This window comes from Phalacrocorax aristotelis, chromosome 16 (assembly GCF_949628215.1).
Source record: "Phalacrocorax aristotelis chromosome 16, bGulAri2.1, whole genome shotgun sequence".
In the NCBI taxonomy this organism is placed as follows: Eukaryota; Metazoa; Chordata; class Aves; order Suliformes; family Phalacrocoracidae; genus Phalacrocorax; species Phalacrocorax aristotelis.
The window spans coordinates 4,841,079-4,860,066 of NC_134291.1; the positions used below are offsets into that span (position 1 = coordinate 4,841,079).

Consider the following 18,988-nt stretch of genomic DNA (forward strand, 5'->3'; position numbering starts at 1 on the left):
AATATTTCATATTTCCCCCATATTTCTTTATTTTCAAAATGAAAAACAGACAACTGAGCGGGTGCCAGAGCAGGGGCACAGGCTGCCCAGAGAGGCTGTGGGGTCCCTTCCCTGGAGACATTCACACCCCGCCTGGACGCGGCCCTGTGCCCCTGCTCTGGGGGTGCCTGCTCAAGCACGGGGTGGGACGGGATGAGCTCCAGAGGTCCCTGCCAACCCCCGCCAGTCTGTGATTCTGTGATAACTACATGAAAATCGAAACATTTGCAGGAACACCGAGGACCTCTTAGGTACACATCTTGAGAACACCTACCTCATCCTCTGGCATAGGAATACCTGGATGGAATTAATTTCAATCTAAGAATTCAAACAACAAAAGAGCAAAAGTTTGTGCAAACCAAAGAGCACGCAAGGAATCAATGTTCAATGCACAGTATAAGATTATACTTGTATAATCATTAGATAATTAGACGGCCCATTTATTTTATTGCCAACAGCAATTTCTGCTTTCCCTATCTATTTATGCCATTTCCCACTGAACATTGGATCAGTTGCCATCAGCAGGTGCCTGACAACCTGAGAAAAGAAAGCACCATCCTGTTTTAATCAGCCCCCGGGGAGGTAACGGTTACTACCTTTGCACCGCTGCAAAGGCTACTTCCAAAAAAACCTCACATATAAAAGCTTTCCTGTGTCAGCAGCAGGCAGCACTTAAGAGCATTACATGCTTTTATGGCCTCTCTCGATGTATTTGGCCTCCGTTGCTACATTTAACATTTAGACCTGCACATCAAGCATTTACACCAAGAATGACATAGAAAACAAAGTATTTCTCTATGAAAACAGTATGCTGCAAACAACTCCAGAAAGCTTTAGAGGTTAGGCATCCGTCCTGCAAGGCACTGCAAGCTGTAAATGCCTCCTCAAGTCGGTGACAGCATACGCCACACACAGCTGTCAGAATTAGGTAATAAATCTGAGTTACAGCTGGTAAACATGTATTCCATGAAATTAGTACTCCCCAGGCTTTCTACACAGTGTTCCCACAGAGGTCAGCGGGGCACTGTGCAGAGTTCAATGGGATGATGTCATTTACAGCAGGGACTTACACCCAGCACACTCCTGCTGCAAAACAACTGTTTCAGTGACTGTTTCCAACCAAGCACACCAACACTGGCGTGTTAGTAAGATCACATTGCACAGCTGATTTTATAAGTTTCAGACCCTGGGGGGTGGGGGGGATATAAGAAGCTAGCATAGAATATTTAGGAAAATGGTTTGAAATTAGGGAAAAGGACCAGAAATATAGGTGTGTGAAACTAATGCAAAATAAAGGCCAGTTCTTTCATATCTGCATGTTCTTGTTTTTCAGATCAATGACTTAAAAGATACAAGTGTATTTACTATACAATGCCTTACAAAAATTTAATTTTATATTATCGAGCAAGAAGTCTACAGTCATTTACATATTTCTGATTGCTTCTTCTGGCAAATAGTTTTTGTTTTCTGCAGCAACGTGTTTTGGAATTCATGCTGTTCTTTAAGTCCAAGATCAGGCTTTTAAATGTGTTTCTTCTCCCTTTTTTTATTGGTAGGCATAATACCACTTACCTACTTCAAAACGCTGATGTAAAATCCCCAGATGATTGCAGAAAAAAATGTTGTAAGAATCATTAATTGATACCAGAAGCTTACAAGGATCCTTGCCATATTCCAGTTTGGACAAGTGCTTGATTGTGAATGTGTGTTGTATTTCACACAATATAATAAAATTATAGTGTTATAAGGAATAATTTATCTCTAGCTTAATAATTAAATTAATTCATATCAGGTTATCCTACTGTGGTCTTTGCAGAACTGGAGAAATCTACAGTTGCTAATATTTTTGCAGATAGTAAGAATAAAAGAGTGATATGCTCTGTGGTATATATTGAGTGGAAAGGACAGATGAATTTCCTACTTATTTCATTCTACTCTAGACACAAGTCGTCTCTTGTCTTATATCACTCCAAATGGCTTAACATTGGGTTTCTGGAGAAACTGGTTGCTTATAAAAGCTGACTGACAACTGCTTATATATAAATTTCTTCTCAGAAGACTCAGTCAGCTGCTTGTTTGGGTTGAAAACACGATACTTATTACTTCCTATTTTTCATCCAAATCCAGCAGCTTGTACCTCATGACTCACAAGCATGCCAATTAATTCTTGCAGTTCCTCATAGCCTTTTCCCGCTAAGATAGTTACATAAAAATCGCAGATCAGGTTGTATTTTCTACTACTTACAGTTAGTTAACTCTATACCATGGAGTCTGAGTTTTTTCCCTATCTTCAAATAGTTCACTCTGGCCAGTTATGAAAAACACTGTCTGATCAAAATCTCAGTTACTGCTCACCAACAATGATGTTCAGGAACAGCTGAACAAACTTTTACCATGTTATGGCCTTGAGCAAACATTCTGGAGTATCTGGATTCACATTAGGAAAAAAGCCAAAAATTGCATGTGTCATTCGGGAAGGACCACATTCCTTCCTGTGCAACTGAGAGGACCGAATATTGTTAATAGATGCCGTTATAAATTTACTTAATAAAGGGAATTTAAGAAGATAAGCTAAACTACAGACATCTGCACTTTACCCATTTTGCCTCAAAGATGACATGAGTAGTGCTCTAATGGACTGAACAGGAACAGCTTTCACATGTGCATGATGTTTAACTGAACTGGAAACACAAAGGATTTTTCAAGGGTAGCCTACTCTCCACAATAGCAGAGTAATTCATATTTCAAGTGAATTCAAAACCTTCCTCCCCAAGCAACAGATTTTCCAAACCCAAGCCTTCAGCTGACATACAAGTCACAAAAAGTCACAACATCAATGTTAAACACGTGAGTTTATCATGATGATTTCTGCTTTGCAATTCCCCCCGTTTTTGAACAGTGATATTAATTTTTTTTCAGGATTCTGTTCAGCTACAACAGCTATCCAAAAGAACATTGCATTCAGTTATTGTAACCATCATAGCTATCAATGCTGAAAGCTAATGCTTAAAAAATACCCAGTATTACAAAACTTGTGATAAAAAACATCAACTGGCAACACTGGTATAATTTACTGCTGGCAAAAACACAGCAGCAAACCCCGCCACAAGTATCAACAGTCATATGTGGAAGAATGGGAAACTTCAAAGTAGTCAGCTCTCTGCTTGCCTATGTGCAGTTATTCACATGGACATTACCCATAACAGACACACAGGCAATGGATTTTAGCTGCTGCAACAGGGAATCAAGGTTCCAACCACAGGTCTTCTCTTGGTAGCCATCTTGAGACAATTTTGTGACCCTGAGAAATCACTTACAAACCTCACCCTACCACAGCCTCCTGCCCCTACAATAGGGACACAAAGTGCTAGCAAGTAATACCTACTGCAGAGCACAGGTGCTCTGTGACAGCGGGTGCCCCAGGTGCAAGGGGCTGCTGCCATTGAGAGTCTGGAGGCACAAGGGCTGGCCAGCCATGGAGGGCAGCTGGGAGAGGCTCCCCAGATCTCCCTTGCTCCTCAGCCTGGAGCAGTCGGCCCTACTAAGCTCTGTTGTACAAGGAGCCATGTCTACCTCACCTAGAGCAGGTCTAGCAAACTACCACCAACTGTACTCAGTAAAGCTCTTCCACGCACCCAGCCTCACCCTAAAGCATTTTGCCTCACTTCTCTGCCAACGGAAGAGTTTCTCCTCCTTAGTTTTTTCTTAATACAGCCATATAACCGAAGGAAACGCCGGCGCTGTTGCCTAGGAACCAGCTTGACCGCGGGCAGCACGCCGCCATCTTGACTGAGGCTCTTCCTTTTCCACTCACGCGTGAGGCCCCGGGTAAGGTTTATTTATCCTCTGGTTTGCCCTCACCCAAAATGGCCGCCGGCGCATCCGACCCTTCTTAGGGCGGGCGTGGCACCAGCACGTCCCCGCGGCCGCTCTGGCCGCGCTCTATGGTCGGGGGTGGCAGTGCCGCAGGAAGCGGAGGCGGCCGGGCGTCCTATTCAAAGTGCGGGTGTGCTGCTGCGCGCCTCGGGCAGGTACCGCCGCCGGCGTGGGGGGTGCTGGGCTGGGGCGCAGCCCGCTGGGCGAGCGGGAGCTTCTGTGGCGAGGCGCGCTGCACCGCCCGCAGGGAGCCGCCGCCCTCGGCCCGTCCCGCGCCCTGCTGCGGGGCTGCGCTGGGCCGCCCGCCCCCGGAGAGCGGCTGAGGAGCGGGACGGTGTCGGTCGGGGGAGCGACTCCCCGGGGCGGGGGCGGGCGGGAGCCGCTATGGGCCGGTCCTAGCTACAGGTCTGGCCTTGCGCACAGGAGGGGAGGGAAAGGCGAGGGTGGCTTTGGTTGTGGCACCACGCTGCAGTTCCCTTCCCTGACTGGCTGCTCAGTGAGGGGGAGACCAGCTAGTGCGCGGGTCTTACTGGGGGGAGGCGGGTGTGGGGTTGGGAGCTCAGGCCGGTGGATGGTCCTGGCTTGGTAGGTGTTCGTAGTGAGGCTCTCGGGGTGCGGTTTGGGTAGCTCTTGCTATCTCACCCTCACTGTCAGCCTGGAGCAGAGGAGGCTGAGGGGGGAATCTTGTAAATGCTTATAAATATCTGAAGGGCGGGTGTCAGGAGGATGGGGCCGGGCTCTTTCCAGCGGTGCCCAGCGCCAGGCCAAGGGGCCACGGGCACAAGCTGGAACACGGGAAGTTCCACCTGAACATGAGGACAAACCCCTTCCCTGTGCGGGTGCCAGAGCAGGGGCACAGGCTGCCCAGGGAGGCTGTGGGGTCCCTTCCCTGGAGACATTCACCCCCCGCCTGGACGCGGCCCTGTGACCCTGCTCTGGGGGTGCCTGCTCCAGCAGGGGTGGGATGGGGTGAGCTCCAGAGGTCCAGCCCCCGCCAGTCTGTGATTCTGATAACTTGGAGGAAGTATATGAATGTTTGTTTTGGTGCTGAAGATGAATTTAATGTCCAACCCAACAAATTAAAGCAAAATTAGCAGCCCCAAAATACCTACCTCTCCCTCTGTAATTGTAAAATTGTAGTAAAACTTTTGTGTTCGCTTTAAGGCACGTTTATGACTTATTTTATTAAGTGTAACTTCGAGAAGGTGCGTTGGTGGTTTTTATTCCCCGAGGCACCTCTCTTGTGAGCAGCTGCCTCTGTGAGAGGTGATGCCGTTGACTTCGAGTGTCCGGCATTAAGCTGGCACTGGCATTTGCACGATTGGACTTCACTGAATGAATGTGGGGGGGAGAGATCAAAGTTTGCGTTAATGTAGTTAACTGGTATGTATGAATTATCTTTTAAGTAGAGCGTGTTTGTGAAATACGGCCAGGTTTCTGCAGTGATCTTTGTGTTTGATACCTTGTTGATATTTTTTAGATTGTAGGCAGGAAAAGGCTTTGTACGTGCAGAAATATTTTCTGATATGTTGAGAGCAACTCACAAGAGTCATTTGAAAATTAAAATTTGGTGCTTGACATCCGGAGGAGATGGAGCGTGTCTTACGCATAAGTGGTTTTGTCTCTTTGGGTTTCAGATTCTCTCAGATGTGTTGCTGACAGATTAAAATCAAAGTCATGTGCTTTTTTTAACTGAAATTTTTTGGCACCTGCATTATTAAATGGAATAAAAAAAAATCCCCTGGAGCTTCATATCTAGTCAGTTGGCGCAGAATTGCGGGAGTGTCATGTCCTATCTGAGAAGAGCAAGATGACTAAAGGGCTAAAAATTGCATGCTTGTCTTCTGTAGGAACCTGGATGTGCTTGGGCCTGCTCTCTAAGTGTTTTTCATTGTTATTCAAAAACCTGTTGAATGTTGGCGTTCTTGTGGAAGCCTGTTATCATGGGCAGCAAACAGCAGCATAATGCCTACCTCCTGCGAACTTTTCTGTGGGCAGAAGACTCGGTTATTTGATTATTGAAGTACAAGTCCGTAGGAGGAGTTGGTATTTATTGTCTTCAATAGTAAATGAGCTGTTTAATGCTCCTGCAGTCCCCAGAAAGCTTCACAGATACTGAGCTTCATCACACCAGTCAGAAAAGTAGATATCCTTTTCAGAAATCCCTTTTGGGGAAGCCTGCTTAAAACATTCTACCTTAAGTGGTGTCAAGGGTGTAACACAAAAGAGCCAACCAGAAAATATCTGCGATTAAGGCCAAGCCTTACCCTGCTAATGTTATGACACAATTCTTAACACATGCTTTCATTTCCCATTTACTTTTACTGGTTTGTGGTCTTCATAATAACAACATGCATCTCTGCCAACTTGTGCAGGAGAAGCATGAGCAGCCTGTCCTTTCTGTGGTGACAGTTCTGAAAGACCAGCCGGGTCCTCATATGCCTCTTGCATCTTGGCACATCAGCCTTTATGCTTGCGCTGAGAGTATTAGGGTAGGATTGTTTTTTGCACTGGAGCTCACGATCGTGCCAGAATTCAAACAATTTTATGCTGTAAATAGTAAAAACTTGCTGAAAATGTTGCATGGGGTTGCCCAGTTCTTACTCTTTTTCATTAGTACCTGTCTTTTTAATCTGTATTGTTGCTTTCTGTCTGGGTTGAAGGCATGGTCTCATGCGAGAGACACAGACATACTTGTTGGAAAATCCTGGTTTTATTCCTGAGTTGGCTTGAAAGATGGGAATGCCATATAAGGCATTATGTGACACTGGCACAGCAAGACTGAGGCTGTAACCCTTGCTGGGCTGTCATCAGGGATGAGAGACCCAACATCAGTCTTGCAGGAGGCTGTGTTGTCCTGCTTCAGTGCCAGGCTAGTCTGACATGGAGTTAGCAGGAGAAATGCTGTCAAAGAACTTTCCATTGCTCTTTCTCTTTTATTTGTTTGAAGTGCTGCATGAATTGGCAATGACATTGTTCCAGGCTCTTGTTTTTCACATTTTCTTCTGGAATCTAGTTGTGATAGAAAGAAAGACTTTTACTCCCAAAATGAGAAGTTTCTCAAAGAGTTCAGATTCTTGTTGCTGTTGTGCAAGGCTCCACATGACAGTTTTTCTCTGCATTTTTTTTGAGTGTGCATATTGCTGCTCTTGTGAGAAGATGATTTGTTCTTACCCTGGGCATCTTTTATTGTATAGATTAAGACCTGATAAGTCCTGAAAAATGCTAGGAAGGGAGAACATTGGAGCCAACAATGATTTTAAATTCTACTTATCTTTTTTGTCCAGTGAGATTTCATGAGTCAGACTGGGCTGTTGAGACTTTCGTCTGAAGATGTACATGCTGGTTGAAAAACGCACAAGCTCCCATCTTCATCTGAAGAGGTCACCTGGCATCCGATCTTGGTCTCTTTTTGTTGGTAAGGCCATAATATTCTTCAGTGTATTTCAGAGCTTGCTTTAAGGCAAGGGGGTCACAGAATAAATTCCTGAAAGAGCCTCTAACAGGAGATGCCTGTCTTTCAAGCATTTTTCTTTCAATAAGTGGAATCATCATGTTTTGAACTTTTCCTTTAGCATAGCCACTAAATAAGCCTGAAGCCTCCTCAGTGTGGTATTTTCACTGTTAGACTGATAATTTTTCAGTCTGTCATCTAGAGAACCTCAGAGGCTTATGGACAGAACTTTAAGGGAGTCATGGAAGATCAAGAAAAGAAAGCTTATTCTATGCTATATAGGAATATAAATGTGAAGGTTCTGAAGGGGATGCATACTTACATTGAAAAACATCTAGGTTTTCAGAAATGGAAAAATCTGCAGTGGAGTGATGCTGGGGTTAGATCTTGTGTGTTGTTGACAGTTAACTCTTAACGGCACTGTGTGTATGAAACAGGAAGTCATACAGGATGTTGGGAAAGGCATCTGTTTTTAAACACTACTGAATATGCAGAAAAAAAACCTGGAGTGGTACTTGTTAGGACCACACTGAGAGAGCTGGTGGGGAAAATGTGGCATATGCTGTTTTCCAGCTGAGTAGATCCCATTGCAGTAACACTACATCATTGCTTTCCACGATGTTGTCTTGTCAAATGCTCTGTGAGACAAGATCTTTGCAGTTGCAGTGGTGCACTGGGGCATGAGGCGCTCTTCTGCTTCCTCCTCAATGGGAGAAAGGAGCTGGCAGCTTCTGACACACCTTTATTGCAGAAGTTTGCTTTTGGCTCCACAGAGCACTTAGAGGGAAAAATAACTGCTGTAGTGTTTGTTAGCATGCCTGAAGTTGTACTGTGCTTGAGAGGAAGTATGGTGTAATGGTTAGACTGAGAGTCCCTCAGAGGTTCTGTTCCTGGTCTGTCATGACCTTTTGTTTCTGACCTCAGCCCCTATGCTTTTAGTGGCTTTGCAGAATGGGAGATTTTTTTTATACTGAGTTCAGAGAAAAATAACTGACTCTTTGATATAGTGATCAATGTTGCAGTCACATTTGTCCCCTTTTCAAAAAGTGATGAACTTGTGAATATTCATATGTTTTTCATCAGGGAATTTTAGATGGTTTGAGATGCCTGTTTGTCCTAATTTTCTCCCCTCTTATCCTAGGAATAGCCTCCATAGGCTTGGCTGCTGCTTATTATAGTGCAGGTAATGGTCTATCATTTTTCTGAAGAATTTTTGATTTCCTGTTGACCTGTTTTTTCATGCTGATGATTCCTCTCCGCAGCTTCTGTCTGGCTTACAAAAGCAGTATAGGTACCTATCACATTTTGTGGCATGAATATTAAAATCCAATAATAATTGTTGCCTGTGTATGACATGCCATGCTTTAATGCTCTATTTCTTACTCAGAATCCCTTGCCATTTGCAAGAGCACTTTTAATAATGGTATTTAGCACTCTATGGCATTTTGTACTTTCAGTGTGTTTTATAAATGTGATTAGCTGGTCCTCGCAGCTCTCCTGGGAAGACGTATAATGATTGTTTGCCACCATAATGAAATGATTACCTTGCCTTTGATGGAAGTGCTCTGTTTCTCTGGAAACTGTTAAATCGTCACTGGCAGAGATTACTCATAAGAACACCTTTAGAGAACAGCTACTGCTGCTTCCTGCCCACCCCCCCTCCCCTCCCCCTCCCCAACAGAGCAGACGGTACCAAGTGCCAGGTATCCTTCTGCCTGTGGAATTTATCCTGCAGGCTGTCCTGTGATTTTCTTGCTGCATCCTATTAACATCAAATTTTAAAACTTAATAGCATGTAGGAATATACTACCAGTATAATCAATGTATTTGTATTTTAAGAGCAAAGTCCAGTGAAAGCTGCTTGAGACGCTAGCTGTTTTAGCCTTTTTTATGAAGACATTGCAACAAAGCTTTCTGAAACAATACTGAGCACAGGTCTACTCTACTTTCAGTAAAAGTCTTACTAAGCAAATTGTTTAGGCTGCTGTATGTAAACATTTCCTGGACATAAAATGCAAATGCTTGTTTCTCAAGAGAACTGACTGCTTCCTTTTATGAAGAAGCATGTTTGCTGTGGTGAATTTCCTTTGTCCCTTACCCTTGTCCTCTGCACCACAAATATTTGCTGGTAGAGAGTTTTGTGGATGCCTTTTAAGATGCCTTTGCTTTTAGGGAAGAGAAAGATGTGTAGTGATGTTAAAACTTTGTCAATAATACATATGTTTATAATTCTGCATGGTTTGGAGCTCAGTGTAGATGGAGTTTCTGAAAAATATGTGAAAAGCTTCTGTATTTTTGTCGTTGTAGAGAGCTGTAAAACAGCTTGCATTACGATTAAAGGCAAAAATGTTGCATCAGAGAAACCTTTTCTCATTTTGTTGCCTTTAAAGGGAGCATGTTGCTTTTAAAACCAACTGTTTAAATACTGAACAAGAAAAAGAAACCCTAAACTTGTGTTTTTTGCATTGTTCAGACAGCTTGGCATGGAAGCTCTTCTATATGGCTGGGTGTTTCTTTGTGGCAGCACAGAATCTGGAGCAGTGGGAGGTAAGGTGCTGAACTCAGGAAATGAGGTCGTGCTAGTTTGGAAACAGTTGGCAGATGCTGATCCCAGCCCCGTGCACTTGCTCAGTCCAAACAGACAAGTTATGCTTTTGATTTTTGAGGAAACCCTTTGGGGTTGCTATATTAGGACTAGAATTAGGGCAATAATTCCTTCACTACACAGGCACGAAAATGTGAAGCTAAACATAGGATTGTTTTTTAAGGGGAGTCTTGCCCCACACTGTTTTCCTTCTATATAGAAAAGGGAGAAAGAATAGCACGTTCAGCTGCTGCAACATGATTTCGTGCTTGCTGTGCCAGCTAATGACAGAACGACCACTAAATAGGGTAGCTCTAACCTTCCAGGCTGCTCAGCCATTTTCCTCTGGGAAAAGAGTGGTGTTTGTGAAGCTGCTTTATAATCCTGCAGATGTTGATCTGTTGGGAGTTGAACTGAGAACAATAACCTGTTATATAGGCTTGTCACTTCACTGACCTGAGTTGTTATTAGAATAAGCAACCCACACATATGAGACATCCTTTTTTCATGGACTGTCAGGGATATTTTAAACCTAGTGTAGGCCTGGCCCATGTAGCATAACACTAATTTTGGTGGAGTTGGTGGCTGTTAGTGAAAAGTGTAGCTAGAAGTCATGTTTGCTGTATATCTAGTTGTACTGTAGGCCAACTGCATACATCAAAGTGAAAATTACAGGAGCTCCAGGTTAATGTTCAAATTTGATTCCAGGCAAAGTTTTTATTACATAAAGAAGGTGGCAAGAGGGGCAGTGAAACCAGCTTTAGCTTCCTTCTAGAAGTAACGCAGGAGGTATGGTAAAGTCTCTGTTAAAGCCAAGGACAAGATTGTGATTTTCACTGTCTAATAATAGTGGGCTGTCTCTAAAATAGCTATGTATTTTTCTGTGTTACCAAGATTATTTTCCCATGTAACTATTTTTATTTTACTTTGAAGCATAGCTACTGATGGTGTTTTTAAGAAAATCTTGATTTTTATTTTTCAATTTTACAGGAAGCTGTATTTGATAAGAACAAGGGAACAGTCTGCCTAAAAGCATTCAATCTTTACAAAAAAATACTGACCTTCTCAAAAGGAGGCAATGAACAAGGTGAGAAAGCAGTGTCTGTGGTAGCGCATGTGGTGGGCAGACAGAAGAAACACATACATGCCCATTTAATAAGCTTCTCTGGAGATCTGTACTCAAATTAGTCACATCTATTTCCAGATTTGTTTTGTTCCCAAGCAGCAGATGTAATAATCTGCCCTCAGGACCTAAATGTTTTTTCAGGTTAGGGTGCTGCATGCATCTGGTTAGTTATGTTGATCCAGGGTAACGGGGCTTACACTTTGCTTCCTGTAACTGTTTTAGCCATTCCTTTGGGATGTTAATGTGCAGGTTTACATCTCCCTTGGCTAGCCTGTTTTGCAGGTTGGACTGGTAGAAAAAATAAAATTTTGGATCCAGGAGTTGAACTTTCTATAATCTAATCTGGTTTTGCTAGCAGGCAAATGTTTAGATAGCATGTGCAAGCAGGCATGTTACATCTTGCAGATACATGTATTTAAACCAGCATATTCAGTGGGCTCAGTTTAATGCAGTATCTAATCTCTTCTGAGCTTCCCATTGGAGTAACGGAAGTTGAAGTATAGTGTGTGACTTGGTTGAGTCACTGAGAGACAGGATCTCCATTGCAAACTGAAGTAGGATCCTCTTCAATGTCAGATTTTTTAATTCTACTTGCTAGTCTAAATCAAACCAACTCTCCATATGCTTAGAGAACTGACAGAGTTTGCAATGTCCTTAAGTTGAATTGGTTTTTAAACAATTCATCTTGGAGATGGAAGATAAGAGATGCGGAGAAAAGGATGTTTGTTTCTGAACTTTTCTTTAGGTATGTTTATGTATTGGGGGGTTGAGCACATATCTTCCTGAGAGGTTATTTGGTAATGTATCTTTCAAGTATTGTTAATGTGGGGATACAGAGGTTAGTAGGTGCTCTGAAGAGTTAAATCTTTTAATATTTGTTAAATTCCAGAAAACTTAACACCTGTTTACCTACTTTGTACAGAAAAATAGTTAAAACTGTCATTAAAGTTAGTGGGAAACATAAGTAATAAACTAATACTGCCTCCCAGGAACTGGGGACCATATCTTGTTGATTGGGTCCTATACCAGCTAGTATGTGCTGTAGTCTCTCCTTCTTTGTTTTGCCCAAATAGCTCAGCAGTTGTTTGCTATTGCAGGACTGCCCAGGTTGCATGGGATCAGAGCAATAGTACTCAAGAACACGCTGTCCCAGTCACACAAGTTGCTAGTAGCAGTGTTTGGAGTTTACTGTAATGCTAACGGACTACTTTTTCCACATCTGTTTACAGTAGTGGCTCTACTGAACGAGATCAGAGATGTGAATGTGGAAGAGGAGACTGTGCGATATTTTGGGAAGGGTTACCTGGTTGTGCTACGATTTGTCACTGGATTTTCACACCCACTGACTCAGAGTGCAGTGTTGGGCTGTAGAAGGTGCAGTGTGGACTTCTTTTAATTAGAATGTGTGAGGTGGGAAATGCCAGTCACGTGGGTCAGTAATCATCAACTGTTGAGACTCACCCTAGCTCCATTTTCATACTTGCTGATATGACCTTGTGCTATTCAGTTTAACTTTTTTAAACCCTTCAATGCTTTCAGTTGCAGACAATTGGGTAACACCATCTGCTGTCAGGAGTCTGACCATGTTTAGATATCTAAGGTCCCTCTAGTGCTGCACATCTGCTGTAGTTACCTGTGCTAGCTCAGCTGTGCAGTGGCGGAGGGGACTAATTCTATTTTGCAAACATTCAGTGTATTTGTCAGTTAACAAGATTTATTTTGTCATCGATAATAAGGAATCTTGCAGCTGGGACTGTGGGAAAAGGATTGATCTGTTCTGGTATGGAAGTACTGGCTTGGCTTGATATGCCTTCACAAGTGGGAAGCTGCCAGTTATACTCTGCCATACGTTGGCTGCCCCTTCAAGCAGTTAATTCTCAAGAATGAGCGTGCCTGTTCTTGTCTTGTCAACACCACAGTTCCACTGAGTCTTACATTGTTTTTTCTTTTCCACAGTGATGTGGAAGGAGTTGCCAGGCTCATTACCAGCTTTCTGGAACTGGACAGAGTAGAGAGCCAACAAGATCTCTCTGAGAGCAGTGAAACAGAGAATAGTGATGCAGATGAACCACAGGATAAATATTAATAGTCATCATGAGCTGAAGAAAGCAGAGGCTTTCAAACATTGGAAAATACACTGATTGTTCTTCAGAAAAAGAAATCCCTCTCAGTCTTGACCCAGACATTTCTCTACATGTGCATTTACAATGGGAGGAATCTGTCTTAGGGCACCTTTTTAGTGCTAAACTGCTTCAAGATCCGTGCTCGCAGTTCTGCTGTTGTAGAGTCCAAAGAAAATTCTGTTCTGTTTGCTCCTTTGACTTAGATCCTGCACGTGGACACTGCTGGCTTTTGAACTTTGTCAGCTCGTCAAACTTGTCTAGGAATAGTTATTTATTAAGGAATTGGTTTGAAATCATTTATTGCCTTCCCTTCCATTAGTGAAGTGGAGATAAAGATGTAAACTTCCACTTACTGCAAACATCTGCTGCAGGTACAGTATATGAAATGTATAAGAGCTGAATTTGTAACTCATAACAGAATGCTTTCAGGGTTTTCTTGACGTTTTATAAAGGACTGAATATATTGCTAAGTTGGTCTTAAGCAGCTTAATATATGCAATTAGGTGATGCAGGATAGTGGCACTTTTATATTCTCTACTACTGATTTGCCATTAGATACCAGTGGACATCAAGGTTGGAGTGACTGTCTTGGAATTGGAAACACCAGGCTGATCAACGTGTTAGATTCTTATTTCTCTTGGACTTGCCAAGAAACCATAAATACTAAACAGAAGATGACCAGGTTGATGATTCAACATCTTTGGGGTGTTCTGGCTTCATCCTGTTCTGCTTAACTCCTGGGCATAGACTACCCCAAGAGAGAATAACCTTTTTCTAGACCTCAATGCTCACTATTTTAACTGTATTTAGAAAGGAAGGAAAACACATCTGTTACTTTAGGTAGGGAGATGATCAATGTCAAACAACATGGCAGCCTGGATTTGCTCTGTATTTCCTCACTTGAAATGACACTGAAGTGCTAAATAACTTAGTGCATTTTTTTTAATATAGCTGGGATAGATCCAGTGTTTGACTTGCACCCATGTTTTACTCCAGGTGTGTGTAGCGTCCTCTGTTCTGACCAATGGTTTCACAAATAGTTAAAATATGAATTTTCCAAGATATTTTTTTGAAGTAAAAGCTACCTCTGTTAGTCAACATGTTCTGTGTAGGACTAAAACTTCATCATGCCTATATCAACATGTCAGTAGAAGAAAAAAGTTTCAAAGAGCTGAAAGTTCCTTCAACATGCTAAAACTGCTTGTATTAAAGTTCACTGGGTTTTATTCAGGAATTGTATGGTGGTAAGACCTGAATTAGAAAATACTTACACAGTTACTTCTAGATCTCAATGGGGTACAAGGTGACTGCGGTCTGCTTTCACATTTGGCCAGGTGCAAATGTCTTCTGGCAGCAGTTTCTTTGGGACTTAAAAGAACATGCATTCTTCTTTCAAAGCACTCTACCTCTACAGAAGAGCAAGCTCTGAAAAGATTTCAGCAGAAGCCGTGTCCTGTTGTGTGTTCCAGCTGTATCTGAAGCAAGTACACGCTCATCTGACCAAAGAACAGGTTGTACCAAGATTTCACTTCCAGCCATATAGACCCAGCATGTGAGCTGTGAGACACAGATGCTCTTATTGTTGGTGTGGAAGGGTCATCAGACTGTAACAGGGAGGCAGCTGCTGATGCAGCTTGACTGCAGCGCGGAAGCGGGTCTATTAAGTAAGAAACTTGTAGTCACATCAGGTATCAAAGCAGACCTCTGCCATTAGACATGCTTGTGAAGTCCTCTGAGTTGGTGAGCTAATCATGTGGCTTCCAACCTCCCCCATGTCACTGGAATTGGGAAGCTGCTATGGATGAATGTGGGAGATCAGGATGCAGGCAATTAGCTAAATTTGGCCTTTATTCTGAAGCACAGCTGTAAGCTAACAATAATCATCAAAACTGCTTAAAAATATTGCAAGATGTAACACTTTGGAGAGATCTTCACTTAAATCCACTCTAATATATACCCTGGGTAACACTCTGGACAGAAGAGAATGAGATTGGGAATTTGGAGAACTCCACACCCCTGTGTAAAATGAGAATGTCAAGTGCTCTACGGACTTCCAGTAAGAAATACAACTTGAGTATTTAATGGTATAATGTAAGCAAAAGGGCTCAACCTGCAGATAACTGCTGCTTTGTAAGAAGGATAGTCAGAGGGAGTCCATGGCATGGATGTGCATCGCACTTAGGATTCTGAGCCCACAGATTTGACCATGGATGAACCGGACAAAACTGCCTGCATTCAGTTTTAGCTCTACTGGGTTTCTTTTGTATTTCCATGAGAGCTAACGTTCTGTGGAGATACAAACCACGCTGTGGTTTTGCAGTTAAAAATCAGCTTTAGAAAGGTACGTCTATTGATCTAACCCTGCGCTGCATTGTGTGCCCTGCTTCTGCTGAGCTCTTCTGTGCCTCCAGCTTGCCGTATGTTCTTGATGTTAGTAATGTACATACTTAGGGACTATGCAATTTCATTATACAAAGACTAAAACAATGTAAGGAAAACAGAATCCCAAGGAAGGGGAATGACCTATCGTAGCTTGAAATACATTCTGTGGAGCAAGTTGCATTGTACCCTGTCCGCTCTGCCTTTGGCAGCTCTGTTGCCATACAAACTAGTACAGTTTCAAACGAGAACCTGGGTTCCATAGACTGAGCAATGTGAAGACTGACTAAATTCTTCAGATGCTGCGGGTGCTGCCTGTGGGCTGTATGTCAGGCACTGCTGGCTCGATATGTACAACTGGGAGCTTATTGAGATGCTGACCTATAGCCCAGGTAAAGAACGTCGCAACTTGGCACGTGGATGCTGTATGGGAATGCGTATCACAGGCTGATGTGTGTTTCTCTTGATCCAGGTTTTGAGCTTCCTCTGTTCAAAAACTGTCTTTTGTACTTAAGACACATCCAGATTTTCATGTTTTGCAGTAACTGGGTGTGGAAAATTAACTTGCAAATTGTCATTAACATGGGTTTGTCTATGTCAATGTCTGCAGACCTCCTCAGCGATGTGATGCAGCTGGAAGGAACTATTTAGAACATCAGGCGTGAACTCAGGACAGGTTCTGTTCTTCCCGATTTGCACTTGTCCCCCCTCTGATCCTCTTCTCCTGCCACTTTTCACCATTTTGCTGAAGTTTGTTTTTGGATAGTTTCCCTCCCTTCTCTTGGGCCTAGCATATCAAAAGGCCCAGTAAATGAAGCCTTATGTGTGCCTGATGTAAAGTGGCTTGTACTGAAAGGAATTGATGTGAAATACTAGTTTTTGGTTAGGAAATTAGATACTGCTAGAAGAGTATTATAGAAGTGTTGGTTAAGGTTTTTGCATCTCAGGCTGCCTAGTAAGGAGCCTGAACAGCTGTAGTAGCACTTACAAATGATTTGAAAACGTGTATAAAAGATCTGAAGTTAGATCTAACCCCTTGCTCCAGAAAGCCAACATTTTCTATTATGTCTGTTAATGTCCCAGTACGATAAGTGCCATTTGGCAGATGCTTCGGCTTCCCCTGGAGGAGCACATTCGAAGTTACTCGCATGTGTGTGGCCGGCTGGGATCGTGGCCTTAGCTGTCACACGGAACCAAACGCTAGACTGCATGTTGTGCAAAGGGAGAGAGTAGCATCATCTAGCTATAATCTGATCTGATATTTCACAAAATGAGACATTCCAGTAACTAGGATCAATTGTGCAAGTCTCAAAGAAAATCACAGTGTTTATGCTGTATTGCTGAGATCTGACTCCTGTGCTGTATTTATGAAGTTACACAGATACCAAAAACTAAACTGGCTTGCATAGGTAAGTGCTAGTTCTGACACTGTGGTAGATTGCTGAGAGGCAAAACTACTTCTGGAAAATGTTTAGAAATTGCTTTTCTACTTTCAAATTGCAACTAGAATTTCAGCAAGGCCTTGTATATTGTTTTTTTTTAAACAAATGTCCATTGATAAAATCAACTTTAACTTGTTTTGTTGCTGCAGTCTTCTATATTGTTTTTCAAATAAAATGTTAAAATATTAATGGCTGTCTAAATTACCACTTGGCACAGACCTGTTGAAGGAGTTAATGGGGGAGGATAGCGTAGAGGAAGCCCAAACACCGAGCTCCAGCTGACCCTGCTGTTGCTCTTTGACAGCAGTCCAGCTTTCAATTTTCATATAAACTGATATAACCAACTCCCCACTGGTGAATATATTTGTGCTTTTCCCTCTTTAAACCAAACCAATGTGCCACGTGCAAAAGAAAGGCAAATTTCCACAGCCATTTTGAGTTGTCAAAGGATTTATTAAAGTAAAATAAAGATCTTGTTTAGTTCAAGGTATGTGACCTTTGTAATTAAGGTATACATGGCAACTGATTCTTTTACATAAAAATCCGCATGTGGACTTAACTCCTGTAGCTCTCATTAAATAAGTTAATTTGTCTCATGCTGTACTTGTACTTTCTGTATCTAGAGCTATACTCTTTCTAATATATTGTTTCAAGAAAATGTCAATACCTGTGCTTCCAAAATAACACTTGCAAGAAAGTGACACATGAAGCAAACAAAGAATATTTTAAATATTCATGGTAGTGTACTTAACCACCAGACTTTGGAATTATTTTCCCTTGTGGTTATCTTAATGCTCCAATTAAGTCCATAAAATATACTGCTACGGGTTACTAAAAGTTCAGTGTTAAAGCAGAATAAATGAGTATTTCCCCCTCATATTCAGTAGACTTCAGTCATGCTTCAAGTCTGGATGAATAGTCCTGCAGTCTCAGGTTTTACAGCGTTAAGTAGATGCCTTAAAGTTATGGGGATGGCGCTTTTCTGTGGGGATGAAACTAAGCTTAGCTTAGATGATGCTTTGGTAAAATGCCAAGAAGCCTGATGTGTTAAGGCAGTTTTCCCTCAAAGTCTAAGTATCACCTTTGCTATTGGCATCAAGTCCCTACTCTCTAGCTCCCTTGTGCTCTGTCGGCCATGGCATGTGTTCTTTCATGCACCTGCTGTAACCTAGGGAGCATCTAGGCAGCAGGTCCTTGCTCAGACTTCTGCAAGAAGTTGGATGTTCATGTCCTGATCTCAAGCTAATCAAAGCTGGATTTAGAACCAATGGTTTTATGTATTTCAAAGACTGAAAAAGTCTAAAACAAAATTGAACAAATCAGCTGTTACATGCTGTGGAAGGACTTGTCATGATGGGATGGCAGAACCACAGAGTCACTCAGGTTGGAAAAGACTTCTAGAATCATCAAATCCAACCATCAACCCAACACCCCCAGGCCTCCTAAACCATGCCCTGAAGTGCCACGTCTACATGTTTTTTGAACACCCCCAGGGACGGTGACTCCCCCACCTCTCTGGGCAGCCTGTGCCAGGGCCCAACCACTCTGTCAGGAAAGACATTTCTCCTAATACCCAATCTAAGCCTCCCCTGACGCAGCTTGAGGCCATTTCCTCTCAGCCTATCGCTTGCTATGTGGGAGACCAACCGCCACCTCACTACAGCCCCTTTCAGGAGGACACATCTCTGAACATACCTGAAAGAGGAACGTGTCACAGTACAGACCACGAGGACCTCAAGCATGTTTAAAGTATCCTACACCTGCCTTTTTATGGCAATCGCAAAGGGGGGACATGCTGCCTACTGACCAGAGTAGAACTTGCCAGGTCATTGTAATGTATGAAAGTCTGTTACTACAAATACTGACTTTGGAAGAAACCGGGTTTTCCTCCTGCCCTGTAACAGAGCTGAGTTCTGCCTCACCTCTGCGTTCTGTTATGCAAAGGGAGCAAATCTGACTTACGTG

General features: G+C 42.7%; 1 protein-coding gene across 1 annotated transcript; it reads left to right on the top strand.

Moving 5' to 3' along the window:
- The first annotated feature begins 3,865 nt into the window (after nucleotides 1-3,865).
- CYBC1 (cytochrome b-245 chaperone 1) lies at nucleotides 3,866-17,212 on the top strand. Its single transcript, XM_075111071.1, has 7 exons — nucleotides 3,866-4,070; nucleotides 7,203-7,333; nucleotides 8,511-8,552; nucleotides 9,843-9,916; nucleotides 10,944-11,040; nucleotides 12,309-12,453; nucleotides 13,036-17,212. Exons 2-7 carry the CDS (start codon nucleotides 7,249-7,251, stop codon nucleotides 13,163-13,165), a joined length of 573 nt encoding a protein of 190 aa, XP_074967172.1. The 5' UTR covers nucleotides 3,866-4,070; nucleotides 7,203-7,248; the 3' UTR covers nucleotides 13,166-17,212.
- Nucleotides 17,213-18,988: the final 1,776 nt, after the last annotated feature.

Excerpts from the sequence above, each read along its gene's own strand:
- CYBC1 (XM_075111071.1), top strand. The coding sequence starts at position 7,249 with ATGTACATGCTGGTTGAAAAACGCACAAGCTCCCATCTTCATCTGAAG. Across the intron at positions 7,334-8,510 it reads ATCTTGGTCTCTTTTTGTTG|GAATAGCCTCCATAGGCTTG; the intron begins GTAAGGCCATAA and ends CTCTTATCCTAG. Across the intron at positions 12,454-13,035 it reads GCAGTGTTGGGCTGTAGAAG|TGATGTGGAAGGAGTTGCCA; the intron begins GTGCAGTGTGGA and ends TCTTTTCCACAG.